Consider the following 26,234-nt stretch of genomic DNA (forward strand, 5'->3'; position numbering starts at 1 on the left):
ATAGATGCTCTTATTATCCCCATTTTACAGATGAGAAAATCAAGGCAAACACTGACTTGCCCAAGGTCATAAAGCTAGTGTCTATGGTTATATTTGAATTCAGGTCTTCCTGATTCCAGTCCCAAATCCCTAATCACTGCACCATCTAGCTGTCTATTATATATAAAAGGCATCTAGGAAGGATTTGGTGCTATTGTTGTGGCACATTGATTAGTAGACTAGAAAGTTGGGGGGAGGTCTCCACCCTGGCACAAAGGTAAAATTCACCCCCATCAGAGTCAAAGGACTACATGCACGTTATTTAAATAAATCCTGAAATAGCTAGCCTTCTTTGCAGTCCAACCTAATTTTCCACTCTCCTCAACATACACATTTTAATCTCATTAAACAGGCCACTTCCCATCCCCTCTAAACACTACTCTTCCTCCTGTCTCTAAGCCTTTACTCATGCCCTGCAAAGAATGTCCTTCCTCCTCACTTTACTTGACCAAATTCTCCCTATTCTTTCTATCTCAAGTGCCATCTCCTCTGTGAAGTCCTATCTGACTTTATTCCATCCAATCTGATTTCTTTCTTCTCTCAACTATTATATCTGTAATAAAGACCATACAGTATGTTACTATATTGGTCTCTAACTGTTTCGTGCATGTTAGAGTTGTTTCCTCAGTTAAGCTTTCCAAGGACAGTACCATGTCTTTTTATATTTCCCATGTGGTGCTTAGCACTTTGCTGGTACTCAGTAAATATTGGTTAATGATAGGTTCAAACATAGACTCAGAAAATGCCTTGTTGTTCAGTCACTCAGACATGTCTGACTCTTTGTGACCTCATATGGGTTTTTTTTAGCAAAGATTCTGAAGTGGTTTGCCATTTCCTTCTTCAGTGGATTAGGCAAACAAAGGTTAAGTGACTTGCCCAGGGTCACACAGCTATTAAGCATCTGAGGCCTAATTTGAACTCAAGTCTTCCTGACTAATAGGCCCATTGCTCTATCTACTGAACCATGTAGCTGCCTCAGAGGGAACCTTATAGGTTAATAAAATTATAGATTGAGAGCTGAAAGGAACCTTAGAAGATACTTAGTCCGATTCTCTTATTTTGAAGATGAGGAAAAGAGATTAAGTGGCTTGCTCAAAGTCAGTATAGATTGTAACCCATCAAGCTGAGATTTGAAGCCAGGGCCTCTGACTCAGATCCTCACTACTTCACCTTGATCTAAGGCTTACTTCAAAAGGTTTGTGATTTCATTAGTGCAGAAAGGCAGTACAGAATAGTGGATACACAGTTGGCCTCAGAGTCCATAACTCCCAACATCAGTGTAAAGTCCGAATCTCGTCTTTGTAACTGTGGGCAAAGCATTTAATCTCTTCAGTGATGCAGGGAGCTCCCTAAAGCTAAGCAAGTGTAGCAAACTTCTAAGCAAGTATAGTTCTTCCTTGGTAGAAGGTTATTTCCTCACTGGGAGTTCCTTCTATCAATGAAATCACAGATCTGATCCAGCTTCCCCTTTTACTAAGACAAATCACAACCCTTTGCTAATATAAGATTGCAACCTTCTAAACCCCAGGGTATAGTCTTCAACAGTGGCTGTGCTCAAAAAACAGATAAACAATCATGCCTGGTAGTCAACCTTCCAGTGAAGGGCCTTTCAGAATTTAAGTAGTTTGGTCCTAGACTGACAGATGTGGCCACATACATAACTTCTACACTTTTACTTAGTAGTTTTGTAGCTTCTGAAAACGCAGGGCTATCTCTTATTGGAATAGAGTTTCAGTGGATGGTATTCATGTTATAAAACTGAAAATAAAGGAAATGGAAGAAAGGAACAGGAAGAGAAGAGGAAAATCTTTCTTCTCTATCTGAGGAAAGGGAGCAGGGGAGTTCTGGTAACTGTTTAACAATCAATTCTGGAAAACACATAGCAGGATAAATTTTTAAGTTTAATCTATATTTTCTCCATTTCTTTTTAAAGTATAGACAATCAACAAAAAACAAATCAAGCCCTGATTTGGAACATCTGCCATTTTCCAAGGTATAAATGCTCCCTGAAAATTTGAGTCAGCTCTCAATAGCAAGAGCTGACTCTAGCAAATCTCTGAAAAAAGAAGCATGACAAGAAAACGGACTTTTCAACAAGGTGGTAAAATGGATTTTTAAGAATAATCATAAAAGGGCTTTAAAAAAAGGGCTTTTTAAATCTCTTGCATTTCCTCAAGGAAAAGATGATGCAAATAGTTGTGATAATAGTAAAAATAGCTTAAGGGATAGTAATGATAGGAACTGAAGACATCAGGGACTTCAAAACCAGTATAAAAACATATCACTGTTTATTTAAGCTAGCGTTATTTACTTAGCTGCTCTCAAACAAGGATAAGCAGACACTGGCTATTGAGTGTCTAGTCTGGGAAATCCATAAACGCTCCTGGACACAGACTTCATGGAGATTTTGTGCATTTGTTTCACAAAAATAACTTGCCCAACATTTCTGGAGACTGATATAAGCTTTTCTTGCAACTCTATCTGGCTCCTTGGCTTTATCAAGTTAACAGCAGAAAGAAGGAAGCTAGCACTCAAGTCCATAATAACTCTTGCAGTTCCAAGGACACAAGAAAGTGCAACTTAAAGCATAGTTAAAAACAGAATTGCTAATTACATCCAAGAGAGAGCTGTGAGCCAATCGGGGGAGCTTATTTGGAGCCTGAAAAAGTGTGCTGTCCCTAAGACAACTGTGTTGAACCAGAGGAACAGAAAGATTGCTCCAGTAACACAAAGTGCCATATTTGGTGGGCAAAAAGGAGCTATTGGAGATTTTTGAGCAAGAGAATGAAATGATCCTTGCACTACTTTAGGCAAATTAAGCTGGCAACAGTTGATAGGTTAGATTAGAGGAGTGAGACACTGGTGACAGGGCAAACAATTTAGGAGTCTTTTAATAGTCCAAATGTAATATTCTAAATTAGGGGGAGGCAAGTTAGACAGTCATGGGGGCAGGAGGTAGGTGGGAAGACACCCACCCCCCATCCTTACAATGTTCATAATTTTGTTTTCCCTGGACACTAACACACACAAAGAGAAATAGTAGTACACAGTAATAACAAAATAGAAAAATGTATCTACTCATTCATTCAATAAATGTTACTGAATATGTACAAAGTACCCACTTATGTACTAAGTACATACATAGGAAATAGGACCACGCACCCTTGGCCTCAAAGAGTTTACAATTAAGTAGGAAAGATATGTATACAAATAACTATACAGCGCAGATTTGATGCAAATATATGCCATAAAAATAGAACAGTGGAATTCACAGTAGCAGGAGATCATCTTAGGCTGGGTAATCAGAGAAAGCTTTATGGAAAAAGTGATATTTGAGCTGGGCTTTGAAGGATGGGTAGGATTTCAATAGGTGGAGATCAGCAGGGACAGAGATAGGCATTCCAGGAAGACAGAAAGCAGCATGAGAAAAGGCCTGGAGGCAGAAGGTTATATGGTATGTTTGGGTAATGTTAAGACCAGTCTAGCTGGCACTATAGGGTTTAAATAGAGGAATAGGCAGCAAAAAGGCTGGCAAGATAAACTGAGACCCAATTTTGGGGACTTTAACCCCAGGCTAAATAGTTATTGGAGATTTTTGAGCAAGGAAATGACATGATCCTTGTATTACTTTAAGAAAATTGAGCTGTGGACAGTGGGCAGCTAAGATTAGGTGAGCCACTGGTGACAGGGCAAACTATTTAGGAGTTAATTTCAACAGTCCAAGTATAATAACCTAAATTAAAGAGGTGGTAAATGGCATGGGAAAGGAAGTGACTAATGTAAGAGAGACCAATTCAATTAAATTCAATCTAACAAGCATTTATTAAGCATCTATTATGTGCTAAGAACTATACTAGGTACTGGGCAGAGTTTCTGACTCCAAGGAATAACTCCCCCACTTCCCCCCCCTCCCCCCAGCATGACCATTAAAGGGAGAAGGGGCTGTTTTTAAGTTTTCCTGCCCAGGACAGCCAGACAGGAAGAATGTCATTTCCAGAGTGATCTATCCCCTTGTGTTCCTCGTTGCTTGGGTTGCTTACAGAATTTGAATGAATTGAAAGCCAATAACCCAATCATTTTTGATGACATGGAGGACTACCAGGTCTTTTCATCTGCCCTTCTTCTATGCACTGCTGTCCCCCAGAGCTGTCTTGTTAGCCATTTTAATAACCTAAGCACCTCTGAGCCTTGCCATCCCTCCTCAGCTCTCTTTTATTTGTTGGTTCCCTTCATTAAAGTGTGAGCTCATTGAGACCAAGGACTTGTATGGCTTTTTCTATTTACATCCTAGCTCTTAGCAATGGTGCCAGGAACAAAGTACATGCCTTTTTATTCATGCATGTATTTGATTTCTTTTTGAGCCATACTATTTGCTTTTGCATGGTGTGAATCAGAGCCTTGGTTGGACTACCCTTTTTATTGTAGGGACCCCTTGGAGGAATTTTTACCCAGGATAGTTTTGTTTCTTACCTACCAGTCAACTTGTAGTCTTTCCCCTTAAGGTAAAAGGAAACACAAAGTATGAGAGTCAGTCTAGTGTAGTGGAGAGATCTGGCTTCTACCTTGGGAGTTAGTAAACCCCTGAAATATACTGAACATATTATTAGTGTAAACCTAGGAAGGTAATTTAACCTCTGTGTCCCCTAGGCAATTCTCTAAGTGTCTCCAAAGTAGAAACCATAAGTCGTAGGATGGGTGGTCCACATTGATAAGGGCAATTTCCTACTGAGAGTTCCCTATATCAATGAAGAAATCAGACATGGAATACCTCATTTCCTCCTCTCTCTCCACCCCCATTCACCCATTCAACAAATTCCTCAATTCCAGGATTCCTAATCCAAATGTTAGTAGTCAATGGCTGTGTGTGTGTGTGTGTGTGTGTGTGTGTGTGTGTGTGTAATAATAGGCATTATAATCAGTTTTGTTGTAACGCTTGTTTTGAAATCATGATTTTGTTTCAATTATATTGATATATTAGGCAACAATTTGAGACAACACAAATTTCAAAAATGTTATATTTGTTTGTACATTATTTAATCCTTGAGAAACAGAGAATACAGAAAACTATCCTACCTGACAATGTCACAAGCTACAACACTTTTGATGCCTACTTCCACAAGTAAAATTAAAGTCTTTTTCAAAGTAAAGTGCCAAATTTATTGTATATCTTCTGTTACAGTAGGAGCTGTAGGCAGAGGAGGACTAATCCTCAATCATACATTCCCCTGTGACAACAGCTCTTGGCCCCTGTGCTCTGGAGTTGTGGTCTATTGAGGTCATCCTCTTGCCTGTAACCATGTGCTTTGCCAGCCTGAACTCATGGGAACAAGATGAAGGCCAAAAGCAGCCCAAGGCCAGAAGGCTGACAACATTTGTTGTAGAATTCATGTATTTCTTAACCATTTAACATGTAAAACTATACTATATTCATTAGGTTCCTATCTTTTTTTTTAATGTCACTAACAAAGTTCTGAGTGCTTTGCCTCTAAATCCATCCCCCCCACCGTTTTTTTTAACTTCCCAATAAGTTTTATCCCATAAGATTTTTATTGCTTGATTTTGCGTAGCTTAATGATTTTTAGGAACTAGTATTTCATATTACAGCAGTACTGACTGAAATACTTATTGTCTCCCCCTTTCCCCTAAGGCTATCAAGTACTAACAAATGGATTAAGAAGACAGGAATGAGTTATTCTAAGAGGTGATGCTAGGAAAGAGCATTCCAGGCATGGGGAGATGGCAGTAGGAGAAAGACATTGGAATGTAATGGAGCAAGTAGGTCCTTTTGATTGGAAAGTAGAATGTGGGGGAGAAAGTAATAAGAAAAAAGTCTGGAAAGACAATAAAAAAAGAATAAAGACAACTGGATATTTGATTGGATACAAGGCTTGAAAGAGACAAGTAGCCAAAGACAACTCATTTGACAAAATTTTGAGCCCTGAAACATTAAGCAGGATCAATGAAGAGAAGATCCAGTATCTTCTCTAAATAACTGGGAAAACTTTAGCTTTTCTGGTTCAATGTTGTTTTGTTAACACTGTTTAATGGGTTTTCTTCACTGACATTTGCCCAAAAAACTTTTGAAGACTTTCTTATAACATAAAAAGTTGGGTAGCTCTAAGCTGTTTCTAAAGAAAGCAACTGACCTTTCATATAAAAAGGGGCTTTTGTATGTCAGAAACATGGATGTTTCTCTTTGGAAAGGGTGCATGGCTGAATAAATATCTTGTTAGGATGAATTACTTTATGTAACTATCCCATTTGTAGCAAAATATTGGACATTGTTCAGCAGCCTGCTAATTTTATTTCTCCTTAAATAATATAAATAAATAGCAATATATTGTCCTTGAAATACAAGATGGTAAACATTTAACAAGAATTCTGCTTATATTTATTAAACTCATTTCTTTATCTCATGGAAGACTTTTCGTTCAAATAATTTATATACAACAAAAAGCAATTCTCAAAGGAAATCAAGTTGTATTTTTTTTTTTTCAAGGCTGGATATCCATATCTTTCCCGAGCTGAAAATGGAATAACCACTCATGGCCTGATTCCACTGCTAATGGGCATGGAAGCTTTGGTCTGCTCTGTTTTTTGGCACAGAATGGTTTGCCCCTCTTTAGGCAGTCTGTTGGCCCTTGCTTTTAAGGGTTCCCCATATTGGTTCTTGGGTTCAGACATGGAATTAGCTTTTAGTCATTCTGCAGCTTAGAACTCCAGAGTTCAAAGGATCAACTAACTAGCCCCAGCCTTCCCAGCAGAAAGGATTACCGAGTGGTCCATCATCCTTGGCTTTCCTTTTTGAAAACAATATTTTTATACTGGACCTTTTGGGGATATTAATAAGCTGGATTTAAAAGAAATTTTTATACTGGCTAGAGTTTGGACTATTTTTATATTGTTGCCATCATCCATCATTTTCCCCTTGTCTCCTATTCCCTCTTTCCTTGAAAAAAAAAAAGGGAAACATCTGACCAACTTCCTTTTGATTAGAAAGGGCAAAAAGGATTCCAGTCCTGTTTTTCCAAGGATATAAAATCCAGGCACAAACTGCTATAAAATTTGGAGTCAAATAACACATCAGATTGAAAAGATCACTGTCTCAGCTACCAGAATGTCTGCTGGCAAAGGTAGAGAGAATTGAGGCCATCCATTATCCAGAACTTCTTAGCTAGGAGTTTGATATATTTCCTGGGAGAGGGGCAATGGATGGGGAGTATGAAAGAATGGCTATAAAGGAAAAAAAAAAAAAGATTGCTTGGGGATTAGAGGGTCTAGTTGATGAGAGAATACTTAAGTATAGTGTACATGGTAGGTACTCTTATGAAGCTTTTAACTGCAAACAAGTAGAAGCAGAGAGGATAGCCGGAGTAACCTTGGGCTGAGTTTTAGGGAAATCTGGGGAGCTATAAGACAAAAAGGCAAAGGTTTGATTCTAGAGTAAAGAGATAGTGTAGAGCTGAACCGGTGAGAGAGGAAGGCTGCTGGCAGTGGCAGAATGAATGGTGGAATTAGAATCCGAAGATATGGGTTCAACTCTTGAAGGACAATTACTAGCTGTGTGAGCTTGTTTGAATGTCACTTTCCTCTGCTGTTCTTACAGCTGGGATGTTGAGCTAGACAAGTAGCAAATTTATGATCCTATGAATTATATATGGACAACTGTATCTAATCTTCAGTTTAGCACAGTGAAATGTTTTGTGTTGAGTTTGCATGTGTGTGACCTCCCGTAACTGTGTATTCTATACTTGATCCACAAATATTTTTTCTCAAAGCCTATTTTATTCTTCAATTTGTCAGCAATATTTGCCCCTTTCTGTACCCCTCTACATAGTATTACTTCCCTACTGCCTCCCCACCCCACCATTTCTTTACAACTGGTTCCATTTCTAGTCTCTGAGTTACCTGTCAATATATGCACGGTTGTAGATATTATGCAGTAAAGCATGGAGGGGTTGAAATGAACAATGAAATAAGAAGCCTTCTGAAGCCCTCAATTTGTGGTGATTTAGGATCTAAGATTACTTAGGTTACTTCTTCACTGACTGCTCCATTTTTATCTGTCCAAAAACTTTAATAAGTTTGAAAAAATTCCACCTTCTACAGGAAGCCTTCCCTAACCCCTTTATTTAATTCTAGTGCTTTCCCACTATTTATTCTGTATGTAGCTTGCTTTGCGCATCTTTCGCACGTTGTCTTCCCAATTAGATTATAAGCTCTTTTGAGGCAGGGACTGTCTTTTGCCTCTTTTTGTACCCCCAAAGCTTAGAGTACTTCGTGACACATAGTAGGCCTTTAAATGTTTACTGAATTGAACTGAACCTAACCCGACTTTATATAAAGCTCACATTGGTGGTCATTGATCCAGTAGGAAGCCTTGGCCAGAGTGGCCAAAGGGTTGGGGCATCTGGTTTAGCCTAGAGACAATGCTCCTGGGGTCCCAAAGCCACCTCCAAGGCACTCACCTCCCACCCCTACAACCTCTTTCCGGTAAATCTCTGCAGGTTAGTCTCCAACAAACTTTCTTCGGGAAAGAAAGGGATGGGGCGGAGAAGAAATTTAAAGGGGAAGTCCCTCCCCTTTCCCGAATCCCTATTGGTCTGGGCCGGGTCCCCTCCCTCCTCAGGGCCTCCTCACGATTGGCTGGGAGGTGGGGCGGGAACCCCCCCCCCCCCCCCCGAGGCGGGTCCCCCCGGGCAGGGTCCTCCCGCCCGCCCCTCCCCCTCCCCAGGTGGCAGGTGGGGCGGGGAAGGAGCGTCTCGCGCGCCCTGCAGCCCGGGAGCCTCTGCGCCCTTGCGCCAGCCGGGCCGAGAGCTGGAGACCATGAAGAGCCTCAAGTCTCGCCTGAAGAGGCAAGAGGGGCCCGCCCCAGCCCCTGCCAGCGGGGCAGCCGGCCCGGTAAGTGTCTCCCGCACCCGCTGGCGTCCCGGCCTCGGGGTCCCCGCTTTCCCTTCGCTCTCCCTTCTCTCCCACCCCTGGGTCCGGTCTGCTTCTGAACCCTCCGACCCCCCTCCCCTAAATCCCACCGGTTCCCCCCAGCCTCTTCTGGGGACCCTCCGGGGGCGAGAGTCCGACTCCCAGGACTGACGGGACGAGCCAGACTCCGACCCTGGGGGACTGATGGGATGAGCGAGACTCTGGCCCCGGGGAACCGACAGGACGAAAGCCAGGGGCCGGACGGGGCAAGCGAGACTCTCCAGGAGACAGTCCGGCGGGTCGGATTGGGATGTCGCCCTCGGACTAGGCGAAGAAGGGCCGCTCCCCCCGGTCCTCGCCCGGCGCCCCCCGGCTTATTGAAGTCACTGGAGGGTCTGGGCCCGGAGGCGGGGACGAGGTCTGGAGGGACCAGTGCAAAGAGGAGGGGGCTGCCGCGCTCGGGGGCTCGACATTGCGTTAATTCCGCGTGGGACTTGCAAAGTCAGAGTGTGGCTTTCTAGCTAGTGGCGTGCAGAGGATGGAAACGGAAGCTGGAATGGTGTTGGGAGGTTGGGGAGAAGCCGTGGGCTCGGGGAGGCTCCTAGAAAGTTTGTGCGATGGCGAAATCCGCGATACTTCGCTGTAATGTGTAGATAGTACAGAGGACCCAACCTAGAGGCTCAAAGGGCGTTGTTGGGGAACTTCCTGAGACTTGATAACTGACAATTTAAGCTAATGGAGATGTGATCTAAACCCCAGGATGCAAAAAGAAAAAGGTCTTGGTCAACCAGAAACCTGTAGAAGATGTAATCTCGAAACTAGTCTCATTATTTTCCTAGAATGCTCAAAACAGTATCTTCCTCTTTCCTGAAAAATCGATCACTTCCCAAGACTTCTAGGGATTATTCAAGTCACTGTAATTTCTGACATGGTGGATAGAGTGCTGGTCTTGAAGTTAGGAAGATCTAACTTCAAATCCTGCCTTAGATACTTACTGACCCACTTAATTCCCTCTTCTGTAAAATGGGGGTAGGCATAGCACCCAATTTACAGGATCCATTATGTAAAAATGATTTGCAAACCTTAAAGCACTATTTCCTCTTCTTTTTATATTTTATATCTTGCTTAATAATTTTTATTTCTAGGATTAATTAGCTTTAAAATGAAAGTAAGTTGTGTAAGGATGAGGGTCTGTACCCCAGAATTTTAAAAAAGATATTCTGATTATGGATAGTATGAACATTTGAGGAGGGGTGCCCCTTATGCCCTTTGTAATCTGGGTCCAGCTTGCCTTTCCAGACTTATATATACCAACCTTTAAAGTACTTTTAAACTTCAGCCAAACTGGTTTATTTACTATACCTCATTACAAGACCATCTTTCCGCTGTGCCCCATATCTAGAATGAATTTCTTTTCACCTTTGCCTCAGTTTAAGCATAATATCTTACTTTATCCTGATGCCTTGTGTTAGGACCTCCCCCCACCCCATCCCAACCCTTACTTTATACTTATTTTGTATTAAATTATATAAATATAGAGTTTTCCTCAGTAAAATGGAAGCACCTTTAGGGTGGGTAGTTTTTCATATTCATCTTTGTATAGTAACCTACCAGTACCTAGACCTGAGTTGGCACCTAATAAGTGTTTGTTGGTTGAATGATTCAAAAGGAATTTTGTGAGAGGTAGCATTGACCTATGTTCAAGTAATACCTGGGCAAATCCAGCCTCTACCAGGCTGTATAAGACTATACATTTACTGAACAGTTGCCAGTCTGCATTGGTAGAAGGAATTCTCTCACTAGGACCTCTCTCTGCCCAATGAAATCACAGGTTTGAAGCAAAAAGGAAAAAAATTGTTAAACTGTTGAGAAATGATTTTCCTTCCTTTTCCTTTTCCTTTCCCTTCCTTTCCCCCTTCCTCTCTTCCTCAATTCCTTCCCTTCCTCCTTCCCTCACTCCTGGGGCACTGAGACATTTAGTACCTTGCTCAGGGTCATACAGCCTCAATACCTGTGAGTTGGGACTTGAATTCCATCTTCCTGACTGGGGAGTCTACCTGTCTATGTTACTGTTCTTAACAACTGGGAAAATGTTACTAGTATTAGAGAAGGTCATAATGTTACTCTTCTGTAAACACTGTATTCTAGGTTACTTAAACCAGAGACAGTTATCACAAGAAGTTTATACAACATCATAAAACACTCTGCATAATTTCATACTGATTCCTCCCAAAACCCACAACATATTTGGGATTTTAAAAAATTATCAGTGTGCTGTTTTGCATTTTACAAACTTGCAAGCTCAGGGACAACATTCTAACTTTTAAACTTCCAACTTATTGTACTTTTAAATCTCTCAAAATGAAATTTTAAAAAATTATGAACTTGACAAATCAGCTAATCACTTAACAAACATTTTTAATTAAGCACCTGCACCAGGCAGTATACCAAAGAGGATACAAAGATAAAAGGAAACAGTCACTCTACTCTTAAGGAGCTTACTTTAAAATTTAAAAAACATCTGCATTTAACAAACATTTCAAACTGTGTAGGTAGATTGCTTTTTGAAGGGCTTTTTAATGGATCTATTTATGATTACTCCTTATGTAACTGTAAATTTCTTTGAAAAATGAAGTGATTTAAAACAATATTTAGCACCAATAAAACTAGAGTGACTTAATAATTTATTTTTATATTGATTCTCATGCATAAAATATAACTCCAGTCATCCCTTCCAAGTGTTCAACATAATTCATTGCCATTGTTATTCAGATTCTTATGTAGTTACCCCTTTTGGTTTTGGGTTTTCTTTCTATTATTTCATATGTATCTTTCCAGATTTCTTTGTTTTCCTCATACTTGAACTTAATTACAATCCCATTACATTAGTATACCACAATTTATTTGACCATTCCTTTATTGTTGGATATTTAGATATCTTCAGATTTTTAAAATTGCATGTAATATTTTTAAGAAAATCTTTGAACAGATAGTTTTATTTATTGCAAGGTACTTTGTAAATCTTAAAACACCATATTAATGCTAGCTATTATTCACACACACACACACACACACTCACTTATAGGGCATATTCTCAACAAAGAAGCCATTGGTTCAAAGGGTGTGCTTATTTTTATAGCTTTTATTATCTACTGCTAATTTGTCCCCTAAAGGATTCTTCTGGTTTGCAGTTCTAACAGTAATGTTTGTACCTGTTTTTCCACAACCTTAAGATATTGAATTTTGTTTTAATGATTTTTGATAATTTGCAGGGTGTGAAGTACCAATATTTTTAGGTTATTTCTTGTTTTCTTTATCTGTTCATCTCTTCTTTGACCATTTATCCATTATGGGAATTGCATTTTTGAATTATTGATAACTCCTTGGATATTTTAGCTGTCACTTTTTCTGTCATATTTGTTGTAAATATTTTTCTAATTTTATTTCTCTTTATATCCAATTTTTAACCTAGTCATAACACATTTATTTTGGCCCTAATGATTCCTTGTATTTGTTAAATAAAAAAAGGTCTTCAATGACAAGCATTTATTAAATGCTTAATATGAGCCAAGCTCTGTGCTAAAGCACTAGGGATACTAATACAAGTGGGAAGACAGTCCCTGCCCTAAAGAAGTTACATTCCTATGGGTGTGGGTGTGAGTAGGTGGAACAACCCATTAAAAGGAAGTTTTAAAGGTAGGGGAAGGAGAGGACCTGCTCCTAGATGAGGTAGAGTATGTCTGGAGAGTTATGAATGAAGCATGGAAAGCAATGAAGATATGTCTAGCCTGGGCATTTTTCCTTAAGATGGAGGTTCTGGGAGGGGATCAATCAGAAGATTGATGAAGCCAATCAGAAGAAGGGGCTGTGGGCATGGAGAGTAGTTCTGGTGTGAGAGATTCAGGGGTGGAATGAACTTGCAGGCAGAGGAAGCTTCTTTGGCATGGTAGAGCAAGTTCAGATAATTAGGAGTGGAGCCTGGAAAAGAATGAAGGATTAAAGAATTGTCTTCCATAATTGAGATATACATTCTTTTATATTTATTACATCTGTCTTGTAATTATCTGTATGTTGTTCTGTCATCAATTTGGAATTCAAAGAGAATTTTATGTAAGATCAATCAATTAGATAGTAAATATTTATTAAATCCCTACATTGTGACAGGCACTGTCCTTGGTTCTAGGAATAGGACAAAAATGAGACAGCCCCTCAGTCATTGACTTCAAGATGCTTATATTCTATTAGGGGAGACAACATATACATATGTTAGTGTGTGTGTGTGTGTGTGTATGTGTTGTATACACACATACAAATGTATTTTTATTTGTTGTTGTTCACTCTTTTTCAGTCATGTCCAACTTTTTGTGATCCCATTTGGGGTTTTCTTGGCAAAGATATTGAAGTGGTTTGGCATTTCCTATCCCAGCTCATTTTGTAGATGAGGAAACTGAGGCAAATGGGGTTACGTGACTTGCCCAGGGACATACAGCTAGTAAGTGTCTGAGGTCAGGTTTGCATTCATGAAGAGGAGTTTTCCTTACTTCAGGCCTGGTACTCTATCCACTGTGCCACCTACCTATAAGCTTATTTAACACATATTTTTACATACACAATAAAAATATAATTTTTAGTGGCAAGGCACTAGTAGCTTGGGAGAATTGGAAAAAGCATCATGAAGGTATATGAGCTGAGTGAAATTGGGATTTCTTAGATTTAATATTTCTTATATATATCTTATATATTATTCTAATATATCTTAGTTTAAATATTTCCCATCAAGTTGTAAAATTCTTCATAATAAAGTATTTCAAACTTAGCTCAGTTTTGGAAAGCTTATCATCAGAATGATTGCAGGCAGATGAATATTTTGACCATAGTAGCTCTTGAAAAGTGGTTGAGAGGTTGTGTTCTGTGTTGAGAAAGGTCTCATACCACCCAAATCTCAGATTATTAAAGTTTCGAATAAATGTAACAGTAATCCAGTCTCTTGCTTTAGGTGGTCTTACTTCATGTATTTCCTTTTCCTTTCTTTCTGAAAGCCAGTATTACACAGCTAAGTAAATGGTATGATAAGTTGTACCCCATTTTCTTTTGGTAGTCAAACACTGTGCTTCATGAAGCAGTTACTAATATATCATTCAAAATCTTGCTAATATTTTGATACCTTGAAAAATGACTGACATCTGCTTTATTCCAAATAGCAATTCAGAACTACTTGATGTGGCATTCTTAGTTTCCTTGGGTAAAAATAATTTTAACATTTAGCAGATTTAAATCATTTAGAACACAAGGCAATATGTATAATAGATATGTCTATCAGATATGTAACACACACACATAGACACATACATATTTTGTTTGGTTTAAGTTTTGAAAAGTGAATTGTGTTCCTTCCACCAAGAGGTAATTTGTGTACACTTGAAAAGTTGATTTTATAACTATGACTTTTATGTAATGTCTTAAATAATTTAAACTACAAATTGTTATGTTTAGTTTCAGCTTTTGGAATCTAATGAAATATTGCTTACTTGCATTAATTAAAGATGTAAATTTTAAATCAAAACTGCATGTTAATTAAAGCTTTAGTCTGCAATATTTCCCTAGGATCTTCTTTTATTGTAGATTTTGTGTTCTTTAACAAAAGTACAAAGAATGGAAGCTCTCTTTTTTATTCTCAGAACTTTTAACTGCTGCATTGCCATGGATCAGCATGTTTCAAATTAGAGTATTTTACTGTGAATTTCTTTGGCAGTTGTGTTCTGAAGGTAAACCTAAATAATAAGCAAAGATCTTAGTTACTCCTTTTAATAGAAGTGGAGTAATTGAGGATTGCATATCTTCAATATCATATATTTAAAAGATTATTTTTAAAAATCAGAATTTTGGGTTTCAGGTATTTCTCTGTTTTCCTCTCTAAGAAAGAATCTCTATAGATAAACTTTATGGTGTTTAAAAGCTACAGTATTTGAACTCAAAAGATTTCCTGTGCAGTTTGAGTTGAACAATTTTCTTCATTTTGTTTATTGATTCCTGTCAAAGATTTAGTCTAAAGTTATTGAAGGGAGAAATAGCTTCTATAGGGGGCAAAGTTTTCATCTTGATTGGTTGGCAAGGTTAATTGTGACATCAGTCTCCAACATGATTGTATTTTATTCATCTTTATTGACTCAGTTTATAATTTTGTCAGGTTATATCTAATGTAGAGGCAGTCTGTCAGAGCAGATAGAAGAGTCAGGAAGATTTACATCCAAGACTCATCCTTAACATATACTGACAAAAAGAACATCTTTGTGCTCCAGCAACTCTCTATAAGTAACTGAACAAGCATATAGTCAGTGACTTCTATGTGCTAGACACCATACTAGGTGCAAAAGAGACAAATACAAAAGTGAAGCAGTTCCTTTAAGTCCTGTAAAGCTTACAGAGCTTTTTTTCAACTGCAGGAATGCAGCTTATTCCTAGATAAGTAAAGGCTAAAGGCAGATTATATGCAAAATAAATAGTACAAAGTTATTGGGGAGGACATTGGTACTTGGGGGAAGCAGGAAAGGCCTATTAAAGGAGGTTGCATTTGAACTGAATCTTGAAGGGAACTGGGGAAATTGGGAAAATTAGAAGAGAAACTCCAATTTCAGAACAGTTGGAAGGAGTTTTCCTCACCAGGAGTGAAGTTCTCTGTCCTAACTCCGGACCCTTGTTCTTTTCCCTACCAACTGTAATAGTGGGTTTCAGGTGGGGCAGGGAGTTAGATTCAAGTACTATTACTTAAGCACCATAACCTTTGGGCTTTGCATCTGTTTCATATGTCCTTTAGGTAAACTTTTACTGCTTTGCTACAGGTTATGCAAGATGTAAACCTTTGAATTTCATGGCACTTAGATTGGTAATCTTTATTGTTATATTTTGCAACTACTGTCTATATTAACTTGGCCTGGGTGAGAAGTTTAATGGACTTTTGTAGTATGTGAATCTGTATATAAAATGAAAAGCAAAGCAGGAACATGCTGTCTACTTATATGCTGTGTATACTTATAGTGTGCAATTAGGTAACACACCTGGGGAATCACAAAACATTTACAGCTCTTTGTATGGGTTATGAATAGTTTTCATACCATTTCTAAATTTAATTATAGAGAAACAGTGGCATTGAGACTGAATTGGTTTAAATAGGTAAGTCAGGTTGATTATTCCATTCTGGGAATAGACCCGACTCCTCCTTCCATTCCTGAGTATTTTAAAATTTGAATAATCTTATTCTCAGTTGGTATAAACTCAAATAATGCATAGTTGAAGAATAGGAATGTAGTTTCATTAGTCAAGCAAGCAGCTGACAAAAAATGGATTAGGTTATGTTATTATGAGACAGTGACCATTCCCTTTCCTTTAGGCAGGTAAATGTCAAGAGCCATTTTCTTCTAAAAGAAGAGAGAGAAAAAACCTTTTCTGGTTGCTTATTCCTGATGGTCAAAAAGTTAATCCTTAGGTTCATCCAAATGAACTTGTCCTGAGAGACAGATTGATGACATTTTAATAATAAGCAAATCATATTCTAGTGCTGTAGTATAATTAAATTTAAAAAGCAGAGTAATTGGAAGTACTTTGATAAGAAGTAAATGTATAGTTAGTATTCAGTACTGGGGAAAATGTGAATCACTAGAAAAGATTTTGTTAAATTTGGCTTGAAGAAATAAATACTAAATTAATCTGTGTGTGTATGTGTGTGTATGTGTGTATATATGTGTGTGTGTGTTTAATGAGTAAATGCTATAGTAGCATTTTAAATCCTAAACTACCCTATTTTTTTTGATGGGGAAAAGGAATAGAAGGAAAAAAGATGGCGATGGCTGAGTCAGTATCTGTATGTTTTAATTATAAATTTAGATTTTCTGTTTAGTCCTACCATAAGTTTGTTTGCCTTGTGTGGATTATGTTATGTTAGGAAGATGGCATTGGTTTGATGTGGGAGGAAATTGTTAGATGACATAATTAAAAAAAAAAAAGTAAAACAATTTGTTTAAAAAATATTTTCTTTTTTCCAATAGCATGTAAAGACAAATTTTAACCTTAATTTAGAAAAATTTGAATTTCAAATGTTTCCCCTCCCTTACCTCCTTCACTAAGGCAGTAAACAATTTGATATAGTTTATATCTGTGTAATCATGTAAAACATATTTCTATATTTAGTCATATTGTTAAAGAACAAACAGACCAAAAGAAAAAAAAGAGAAAAAATAAAGAAACAGAAAATAGCATGCTTCGTTCTGCATTCAGACTATTCTTTCTCTGGAGGTAGAGAGCATTTTATCGTGAGTCTTCTAGAATTGGCTTGGATCATTGTATTGCTGAAAATAGCTAAGTCATTTATAGGTGATCATCACACAACGTTGCTGTTACTATGTGCCATGTTCTCCTGGTTCTGCTCATTTCACTTTGCAGCACTTTATATAAGTCTTTCCAGGTTTTTCCTGAAAGCATCCTGCTTGTGATTTCTTATAGTACAGTAGTATTTCATTATATTCATATACAACAACTTGTTCAGCCATTACCCAGTTGATGGGCATCCTTTTAATTTCACATTCTTTGCCGCCACAAAGAGCTGCTATAAATATTTTTGTACATGTGGGTCCTTTCTCCTTTTTTATTATCTTTTTGAGGTACAGACCTACTAGTTTGCTAGATCAAAGGATGAATAGTTTGATTGCCCTTGGGCATAATTTCAAATTGCTTTCTAGAATGGTTGGATCCGTTTACAACTTAGGGCATTAGTGTCCCAATTTTCCCACTTCCTCTCTGACATCATTTCCCTCTCAATCTGAAAGGTATAGTGTGGTACCTAATAGTTGTTTTGATTTGCATTTCTCTAATCAATAGAGATTTAGAGCATTCTTTCATATAACTATGGCTTCAATTTCTTCACTTGAAAACTGCCTGTTCATGTCCTTTGACCATTTATCAATTGGGAAATGACTTATATTCTTATAAATTTGACTCAGTTCTCTATATATTTGAGAAATGAGGACTTTATCAGAGACACTTGCTGTAAAACTTATTTTCCAGCTTTCTGCTTTCCTTCTAATTTTGATTGCATTGGTTTTGTTTGGACAAAAGCTTTCTAATTTGTGTAATCAAAATTATCCATTTTATATTTGATAGTGCTCTTTTTCTCTTGTTTTATCATAAATTCTTCCCTTTTCCGTAGATCTGACAGGTAAATTATTGCATCCTCTCCTAATTTGTCTAAATCATTTACCCATTTTGATCTTACTTTGGTATATAGTGTAAGATGTTGGTCTGTACCTAGTTTCTGCCATACTGTTTTCCAGTTTTCCCAGCAGTTTTTGTTAAATATGAGTTTTTGTCCCAGAAGCTGGCGTCTTTGAGTTTATCAAACACTACTAGATTACTATGTTCCTTTATTACTGTTAATACTATTAATCTTTTTGATTGATCTGCCAGTCTATTTCTTAGGCAGTACCAGAAAGTTGTGATCATTACTGCTTTATAATAAAATTTGAGATCTGGTATGGTTAGTCTTCCTTCCTTTGCATGTTTTCATTAATTCCTTAATATTCTTGATTTTTTTGTTCTTCCTTATTAATTTTCTTATTTTTTATGGCTCTATAAAATTATTTTTTTTGGTAGTTTGATTGGAATGACCCTGAATAAGTAAATTAATTTAGGTAGAACTGTTATTTTTATTATATTGGTTTGGCCTATCCCTGAGCAATTGATATTTTTTCCAGTTGTTTAAATCTGACTTTGTGTGAAAAATGTTTTGTAATTGTATTCCTATTATTCCTGGGTTTATTTTGTCAGGTAGACTCCAAAGTATTTTATATTGTCTACAACTATTTTAAATGGAATTTCTCTTTTTTTCTCATTGTTGGACTTCGTTGGTTATATACTGATGATTTATGTGGGTTTATTTTATATTCTGCAACTGTGCTAAAGTAGCTAATTATTTCATGTAGTTTTTTTAGTTGATTCTCTAAGCATACCATTTATTCCTTATTGCCTATGCCTTCAATTACTTTTTCTCATCTTATTGTTGTAGTTACTGTTTCTAGTACAATATTGAATAATAGTGGTGATAATGGGCATCCTTGCTTCACTATTGATCTTTTTGGGAAGGCTTTTTTAACTTATCCCCATTATAAATTTCATTTTGAGGAAAGGTCCCTTTATCCTATGCTCTCTAGTGTTTTTAATAGGAATGTGTGCTGTATTTTGTCAAAGGCTTTTTCTGCATCTATTGGGATAATTATATGATTTCTGTTGGTATTGTTATTGATATGGTATTGATATGATATCAGTTATGATGATATTTTCCTAATATTGAACCAGCCCTGCATTCCTGGGATAAATCCAGGTTAGTTATAGTGTATTATCTTGGTGATAAATTGCTATAATCTCTAGTATTTTATTTATTTATTTTTTGCATCAATATTCATTAGGAAATTAGTCTATAGTTTTCTCTTTTTGTTTTGCCTTCTTCCTGGTTTAGGTATCAGTGCCATATTTGTGTCATAAAATGAATTTAGTAGCCCTCCACCTATTTTTTCAAACAGTTTATATAGTATTGGAATCAATTGTTCCATAGAATTCACTTGTGAACCCATTCAGTCCTGGAGATTTTTTCTTAGGGAGTTCTTTGATGGCTTGTTCAATTTCTTTTTCTAAGATGGGGTTATTTAAGCATTCTGTTTCCTCTTCTGTTAATCTGGGCAATTTATATTGTTGTGAATATACATCTATTTCACTTGTCAGATTTATTGACATGTAATTTGGCAAAATAGTTCTAAATAATTGTTTAATTTCCTCCTCATTGGTGATGAATTATCTTTTTTATTTTGATACTGGTAATTTGATTTCCTTTTTAAAAAATCATATTAACCAATGGTTTATTTATCTTATTATTTTTTTAAAAATAAAACCAGCTCCTATTGTTATTTATTAATTCAGTGATTTTCTTACTTTCAATTTTGTTGATTTTCAGAATTTCCAATTTGATGTTTAATTGAGCTTTTTAAAATAAATTCTTTTTTTAAAATTTTTTAGCAATTGGGGTTAAGTAACTTGCTCAAGGTTACATGGCCAGTTGTTTCTGGGTGTGGTGTTGAGTGTCTGAGCCCAGGATTCGATCTCCAGGTAGTCCCAACACTGGAGCCAGTGCTCTTACTCGCTGAGCCACCTGGCCGCCCCTAAGCAATTGGTGTTAAGTAACTTGCTCAAGGTTACACGGCCAGGTGTTTCTGGGTGGGTGCTAAGTATCTGAGCCCGGGATTCGATCTCCAGGTCTTCTCAACACTGGAGCCGGTGCTCTTACTTGCTGTGCTACCTGGCCGCCCCTAAAATAAATTCTTATTCTAGGGTTTTTTTTTAGTTGCATGCCTAATTTGTTGGTATGCAATTTTTCTATTTTATTGATCTAAGTAAGAATTTAGAGATATAAAGTTTCCTCTAAGTACTGCTTTGGCTTCATCATAAGTTTTGATATTTTATCTCATTGTTATCATTCTTGTTAATGCAATTATTGATTGTTTCTGTGATTTGTTCTTTGATCCACTCATTCTTTAGGGTTAGATTATTTAGTTTCTAATTTTTAATCTATCTTTCCACTGCTGTTTATATATGCTAGATACATACAGAGTAGATAGAAGGTAATATCAAACTGGATGGAATTAATAACTGGGATGGACAATAAAGGCCTCTGGCAGAAGATGACATGTAAGCTGAGTCTTGAAGGAAGCCAAAGACCCAAAGAAACAGAAGTAAAGATGGAAAACATTCTAGACATGCAACACAGCCATATGGAAAAGCATAGGAGGTGGAACAACATCATGTGTGGGAAACAGCAAGTAAACCATTCTGGCTAGAATGTACATTGCCTGGTGAGAACTAATGTATAATAAGGGTACAAAGTAGAATTAGGTCAGATTGTGAAGAGTTTTAAATGCCAGATATATATATATAGCTCATCAGACTGCCAAATTAAAGAGTAAAGAGAAGAGTGGGGGCAGCTAGGTGGTGCAGTAAGAGCACCAGCCCCAGAGTCGGGAGGACCTGGGATTGGTTCCGGCCTCAGATACTTAACACCCACACACAAAAAAACTGGCCGTGTAACCTTGGGCAAATTACTTAACCGCAATTGCTCAAAAAAAAAAAAAGAAGAAGAAGAAGGATGAGGACTGAGAAGAGGCCATTAGATGTAGCAAGTAACTGGGGCTTTTGGAAAGAGCAGTTTCAATTCAGTGATGAGATTACAAACCAGACTGCTTAGATGAAAATCAGTTTGCAGATGATTTAGAAGAGTGACTGCAACCCATTTATATCTCTCCATCTTTTTCAATTCTTGTCCATTTCCATTTCTTCCCATAAATTCTCCATGTGGTGCTCACTGAATATAATTGGAAATTTTTTACTTTGTCTTGACATCTTGAGGATACCATTGTAGCATGTGAACTTTTTATTTTTAATCATTTATCCTTTGCTCTTGTCATATGACTGTTCCATCCTTTTTGATTAAATGTTTACTTCTTGTTGTGCTTTTATAAGACTTTTCCTTTGTATTTCTTCATTTGTGATGTATCACATCTGTTCATCCTACTGTATGCTTTTTTGGGTGATTTTTAACTTCATTTTTGGGGAATATTTTAGTGGTTCATGACACCACCACAAAGATAATGGTATGAAAAAAGATAAACTTTTCATTTCAGAGAAAAACTTTGAGGTCATTAAAATTTTGGACAGTTTTCTGTTGGCAGTCCAGCCTACTTTCCTCCTGTTGGATGCTGGACCCAACTCACTAATTACTGATAGTAGTTATAAGCTCATTTGACTGTATTTATTCATAGAGATTTCTACTGAAATAAGATAACTGGAAATAGACCATCTCTTTTTTTTACTTTGTTAATTATGTTGTTTCATTTAAAATAAACTCTACTTGCATAATTTCCTTATGTTATTTTGTGATCAAAATATACAGAAAAAAAGTGTAGTTCAATAATTAGTTAATACCTGGTTTTGTTTGACTTTTCTCATTACACCTTCTACTGCTTCTGGCTGCTTTACCACCATGTTCAAAGCTGCCATCTTTCTTGACTATGGTTCTCAAAAATAATTATTCTCCACTTGCTAGATAGAAACATATTTCTGTGCCCCTCTCCTTTTATCATAAAAGTGTGACTGTTATGCAAATAAACACCAAGAATAATATACAAAATAATGGAGCACAGTCATAGGCCACATCCTATTCCCCATCTGTACAGACCTTCTTGGTCTTCCCTCCTCAGTGCCCGAAAGTTTCTCACTGGCTCCCTATCCTAAACTATTCTGGAAGAATGATCCACTCCCTTTTTTTCTTGGAATTCTCAGTCTTGACTCACTCTGGTATTCTTCTTCAGTTTGTGTTTGAATAATTCTGGGAGAAAGCTGGGCTGTACTGTTTTCTTCTGTTCCATTATTTTTACTGGTTAAGTTGTCCCAGTGAACAGATAATATATGTTGCCTTCCTCAGGGTAAAAAGGTAGGTGACTATTAGGACTGAATATTGTATTCTTTGTCAGATACAGACTCTGTCTGTGTCAGATGTTTTGCTTAACTTTTTGTTTTTTGGAGTGGGCGAAAAATGAACATGATGTAAAGACAGAAAGGCACTAATAAAATGTGTGTGTGTGGGTGTACATATATATTTAAATTAAGATTGGCATTTTAAGGAATGAATAGTTTTAAAGAGTTGCTTATACCTTGATGTCTCTGAGACCAATTGTACTGTATTTATTAGGGGAGGCAAATTTAACTTTGTAAACGTTTTTTTTAAGCCATCCTTCATTCTCTAGACTTTGTCATCATAAATTTAATATAGTATTAATTAGGAGTTTTCTTTTTGGGATCTTTTTCAGGAGGTGATTGGTGCATTCTTTCAACCTCTATTTTGCCTTCTGGTTCTAAAACTTCGTGGCAATTTTCCTTGAGAATTTCTTGGAGGATGATTTCTAGCTTCTTTCTTTGATCATGGCTTTCGGGTAGTCCAATAATTTTTAAATGATCTCTCCTGGATCTTTTTTCCAGTGAGATATTTCACATTGCCTTCTATTCTTTCATTTGTTTGGATCTGTTTAACATCATCTTGATTTCTCATAAAGTCACTAGCTTCCCTTTGTTCCATTCTAAATCTGAAGCAATGATTCTCCTCATTGGGCTTTCGAGATTCTTTTTCCATCTGGTAAATTTGGCTTTTTAAGGCATTCTTCTCCTCATTGCCTTTTTGAGCCTCTTTTGCCATTTGAGTTAGTCTGTTTTTTAAAGTGTTATTTTCCTCAGTCAGGCTGTTGACTCTCATTTCTTAGTTTTCTTGCATCATTCTTATTTCTCTTCCCAATTTTTCCTCCACTTCTCTTTATCTGCTTCTTAAGGTCCTCTATGGCCTGTAACCAGCTCGTATTTTCCTTTGAAGCTTTTGGTGCAGGAGTTCTGACTTCACTATCTTATTCCTGTTCCATGCTTTGCTCCTTTTTGTCCCCAAAATGGGAGTCTAATGTTGGAATCTTCTGTCTGCTTTGTTTCCTTTGCCTGGTCATGTCACCCCTCAGTCACTTGACCCCTGGGCTTTTTACCACAGTAGGACTCTGCCACCAGACAGGGGAGCTTTTGTACCAGATGCTGGGGTTTTCTTAGTTTCCGGAGGTATTAGTTTGGTGCCCTCTGTGAAGCCTTCACATGTTCTGACAAGCTGGACACACACCCCAGAACCTCCACCCTAGACTGCAATCCAGATCTAAGCAGGTTAAAACAAGAACGATTACCCCTCAGACTGGTTGCTTGGTTCCCCTACAGTCTACAGGCTGAAGCTGCAATATGGCGCTGGCTGCCCAGCCAGGGTTCCTCAGTGGCTTCTCGCCCCGGGGGCAAAAGCTAACACACTCCCAACTACTGGTCCCAGAGCCCACACTGCACTGACCTCTCACTTTGTCCTTCGCATCTATGCGTTGATAAATCTGGAAATGGCCACAGCTGCTAGTGATCTTGAGTCCCTCCTGCCGGTGGCTGCTCAGGCCTCCCTGGGGCTAAAACCTCTGGCTCATGCAGGCCGCGGCTCACTGGCTGATTTCTGCTGGCCTGCCGGGCTGTCCTCAGCAGGAGGTTAGCTTCTCTGTGTCATTTTGTGTGTTCTGCAGCTCCAAAGTTTGTTCAGAGTCCCCTTTTACTTGGACTGGGGAAAGGGGGAAGTTGGAAGCCAGAGCCGGGTGGAGGTCCTGCTTCTACTCCACCATCTTGACTCCCTGGGAAGACTTTCATGAACTGATGCAGAGAGAAGTGAGCAGAGCTAGGAGAACAGTTTATGTAATGATCACATTTTAGAGAAAAACAACTTGGAAAGGACTTGAGAATTCTGATCAATTCAATGAAAAACCATGAGTCCAAAAGAATGAAGATGAAGCATTATGTTCACCTCCTGATAGAGAGATGATGAATTTAAAATTCAGAAAATGGTTGTTTTCAGACATGGCTATTGTAGCAAATTGTTTTGTAAGACTGTGTGGATGTGTATCGAGGGATTTTTTTTTTAATTGCTTAGTGGGAGAGAAGAGGATGGATTGTAGAAGGGACAGATTAATTTTAAAATAAGCATAAATATGAAAATATAAACACTTAAAGGACAGAATTTGAGTTTTATTCAGTTCATCAATTGTTTTTGGCAAAATATATCATGTGCAGAGTAATGTGAATATATTTAAAATTGATTAACATACTTTGCCCTGAAGAAACTTAAAGTCTGGTATGGGAATGAAAGAGGAGAATAACACAAGTACTTAGATAACTGTAATTCAGGATAGAATATGTGTCATAAGACAGGTTTTTTTGGTTTGTTTTTTTTTTTTTTTTTGTTTTGTTTTTTACAGGTGAAACAACTTTTAGGACAGAAGCAGGTACTAGTGGAAAGAACACCGTACTTGGAACCAGGAAATCTTGGTCTAAATCCTGGCTCTCCCATCCAGGACTGTAACTAGCAATTCCAGTTCCTGGGGCAAGCAACACAAAAGGCTGCCTCAAATCCACTTTTTAATTAAAATTCAGTTAAGAGCATAGAGAGAGACATTGGACCTTGAGACACAAGGCTGGGTGGGAGAAAAGATTCAGGGACATAAGTCTTCTTAGGGATGAGATAATTGTTTCCATGAGTGGAGATTCTGGTACACTTGAGGCTGCTGATGGAGAGGCTGCCTTGGAAGTGGATAAAGGCTGGAGGAGAGCTGCACTAGGGTGGTTTCCACCAACATCCTTGGTTGTGAGTAGCTTCTTATTTTAATTGTTTAGTCTTGCTAACTAGTTGCTAAGGTCATTTGTTTCTGTCTGCTAAAGGTCTATACAACAAGGTCTATCAGTATACATTTAAGGGTACTTGATGGAAAAAGTTAACCTCCATCAGTGTAACTGCTCTGTTGACACTCACTGGTAGCTTGATCTTGGGCAAGGAATTTACACAATTGGACCCTTTTATATATTTATTAACCAGAAATAATAAATATACGTGCACTATCTACCTTGATTAGAGGGTTGAGAGGAAAGTACTTTGTTAAGTCTAAAATATGCTTTAGAAATGTGAGTTGCTATTATCATTAAAACGTCATAATAAGTATGGATGAGGAAATCAAGAAAGACTTCATGAAAAAGATGGCTTTAGACTTTGGGGGATGGGTAGGACTTTGTGATTATATAAAAACAGACATTATGGAAAAATATAGTTTATTAATAAATTGGCACCAAACATGATTTTTCATAACTTACTATAAATTTAATAACAGAGTAAGTAGAAAAGAGTGTTGAACTTGGAGTCAGAAAAGCTGGGCTCAAGGTATTACTCCACCTTTTAATGCTAGTGTGAACTTACACAGTTCCTGGCACATAATAAGTGCTTAATTCAAGCTTTTTGAGTGACCTTGGGCAAGTCACATAATATCTCTGGCCTCAGTTTCCTCATTTGTGAAATGAAAGACTTGGCCTAATTAACTCTGATGTTTCTATAAGCTGTAAATCTATGAAACAAATAAGCAAACAAAATAAATGATCTTATAATCTTAGGTATACTCTTAGAAACAAATAAATTAATGGACAACCAAAAAGCAAAAATACTTTTGTATTGTGTTTTCCTTCTAGGTCTGTATGAATTTATACTACCTCTACTATTTTCTTTTCCTTCCTTCCTTCCTTCCTTCCTTCCTTCCTTCCTTCCTTCCTTCCTTCCTTCCTTCCTTCCTTCCTTCCTTCCTTCCTTC

The 26,234-nt window shown here is 37.5% G+C and overlaps 1 protein-coding gene across 3 annotated transcripts in view; it reads left to right on the plus strand.

Annotated features, from left to right (window-relative positions):
* The first annotated feature begins 8,727 nt into the window (after positions 1-8,727).
* UACA (uveal autoantigen with coiled-coil domains and ankyrin repeats) overlaps positions 8,728-26,234 on the plus strand; it is a 111,487-nt gene continuing 93,980 nt past the window's right edge. For all 3 annotated transcript variants that reach the window (XM_069098183.1, XM_069098184.1, XM_069098185.1), the window contains exon 1: positions 8,728-8,940. In XM_069098183.1, coding sequence (XP_068954284.1) covers positions 8,866-8,940 — 75 coding nt within the window. In that variant the 5' untranslated portion in view covers positions 8,728-8,865. The remainder of the gene's footprint in view (positions 8,941-26,234) is intronic.

Source organism: Petaurus breviceps, unplaced genomic scaffold (assembly GCF_028583685.1).
Source record: "Petaurus breviceps papuanus isolate PSGF00001 unplaced genomic scaffold, PetGlider_PUasm1.0 37, whole genome shotgun sequence".
Lineage (NCBI taxonomy): Eukaryota > Metazoa > Chordata > Mammalia > Diprotodontia > Petauridae > Petaurus > Petaurus breviceps.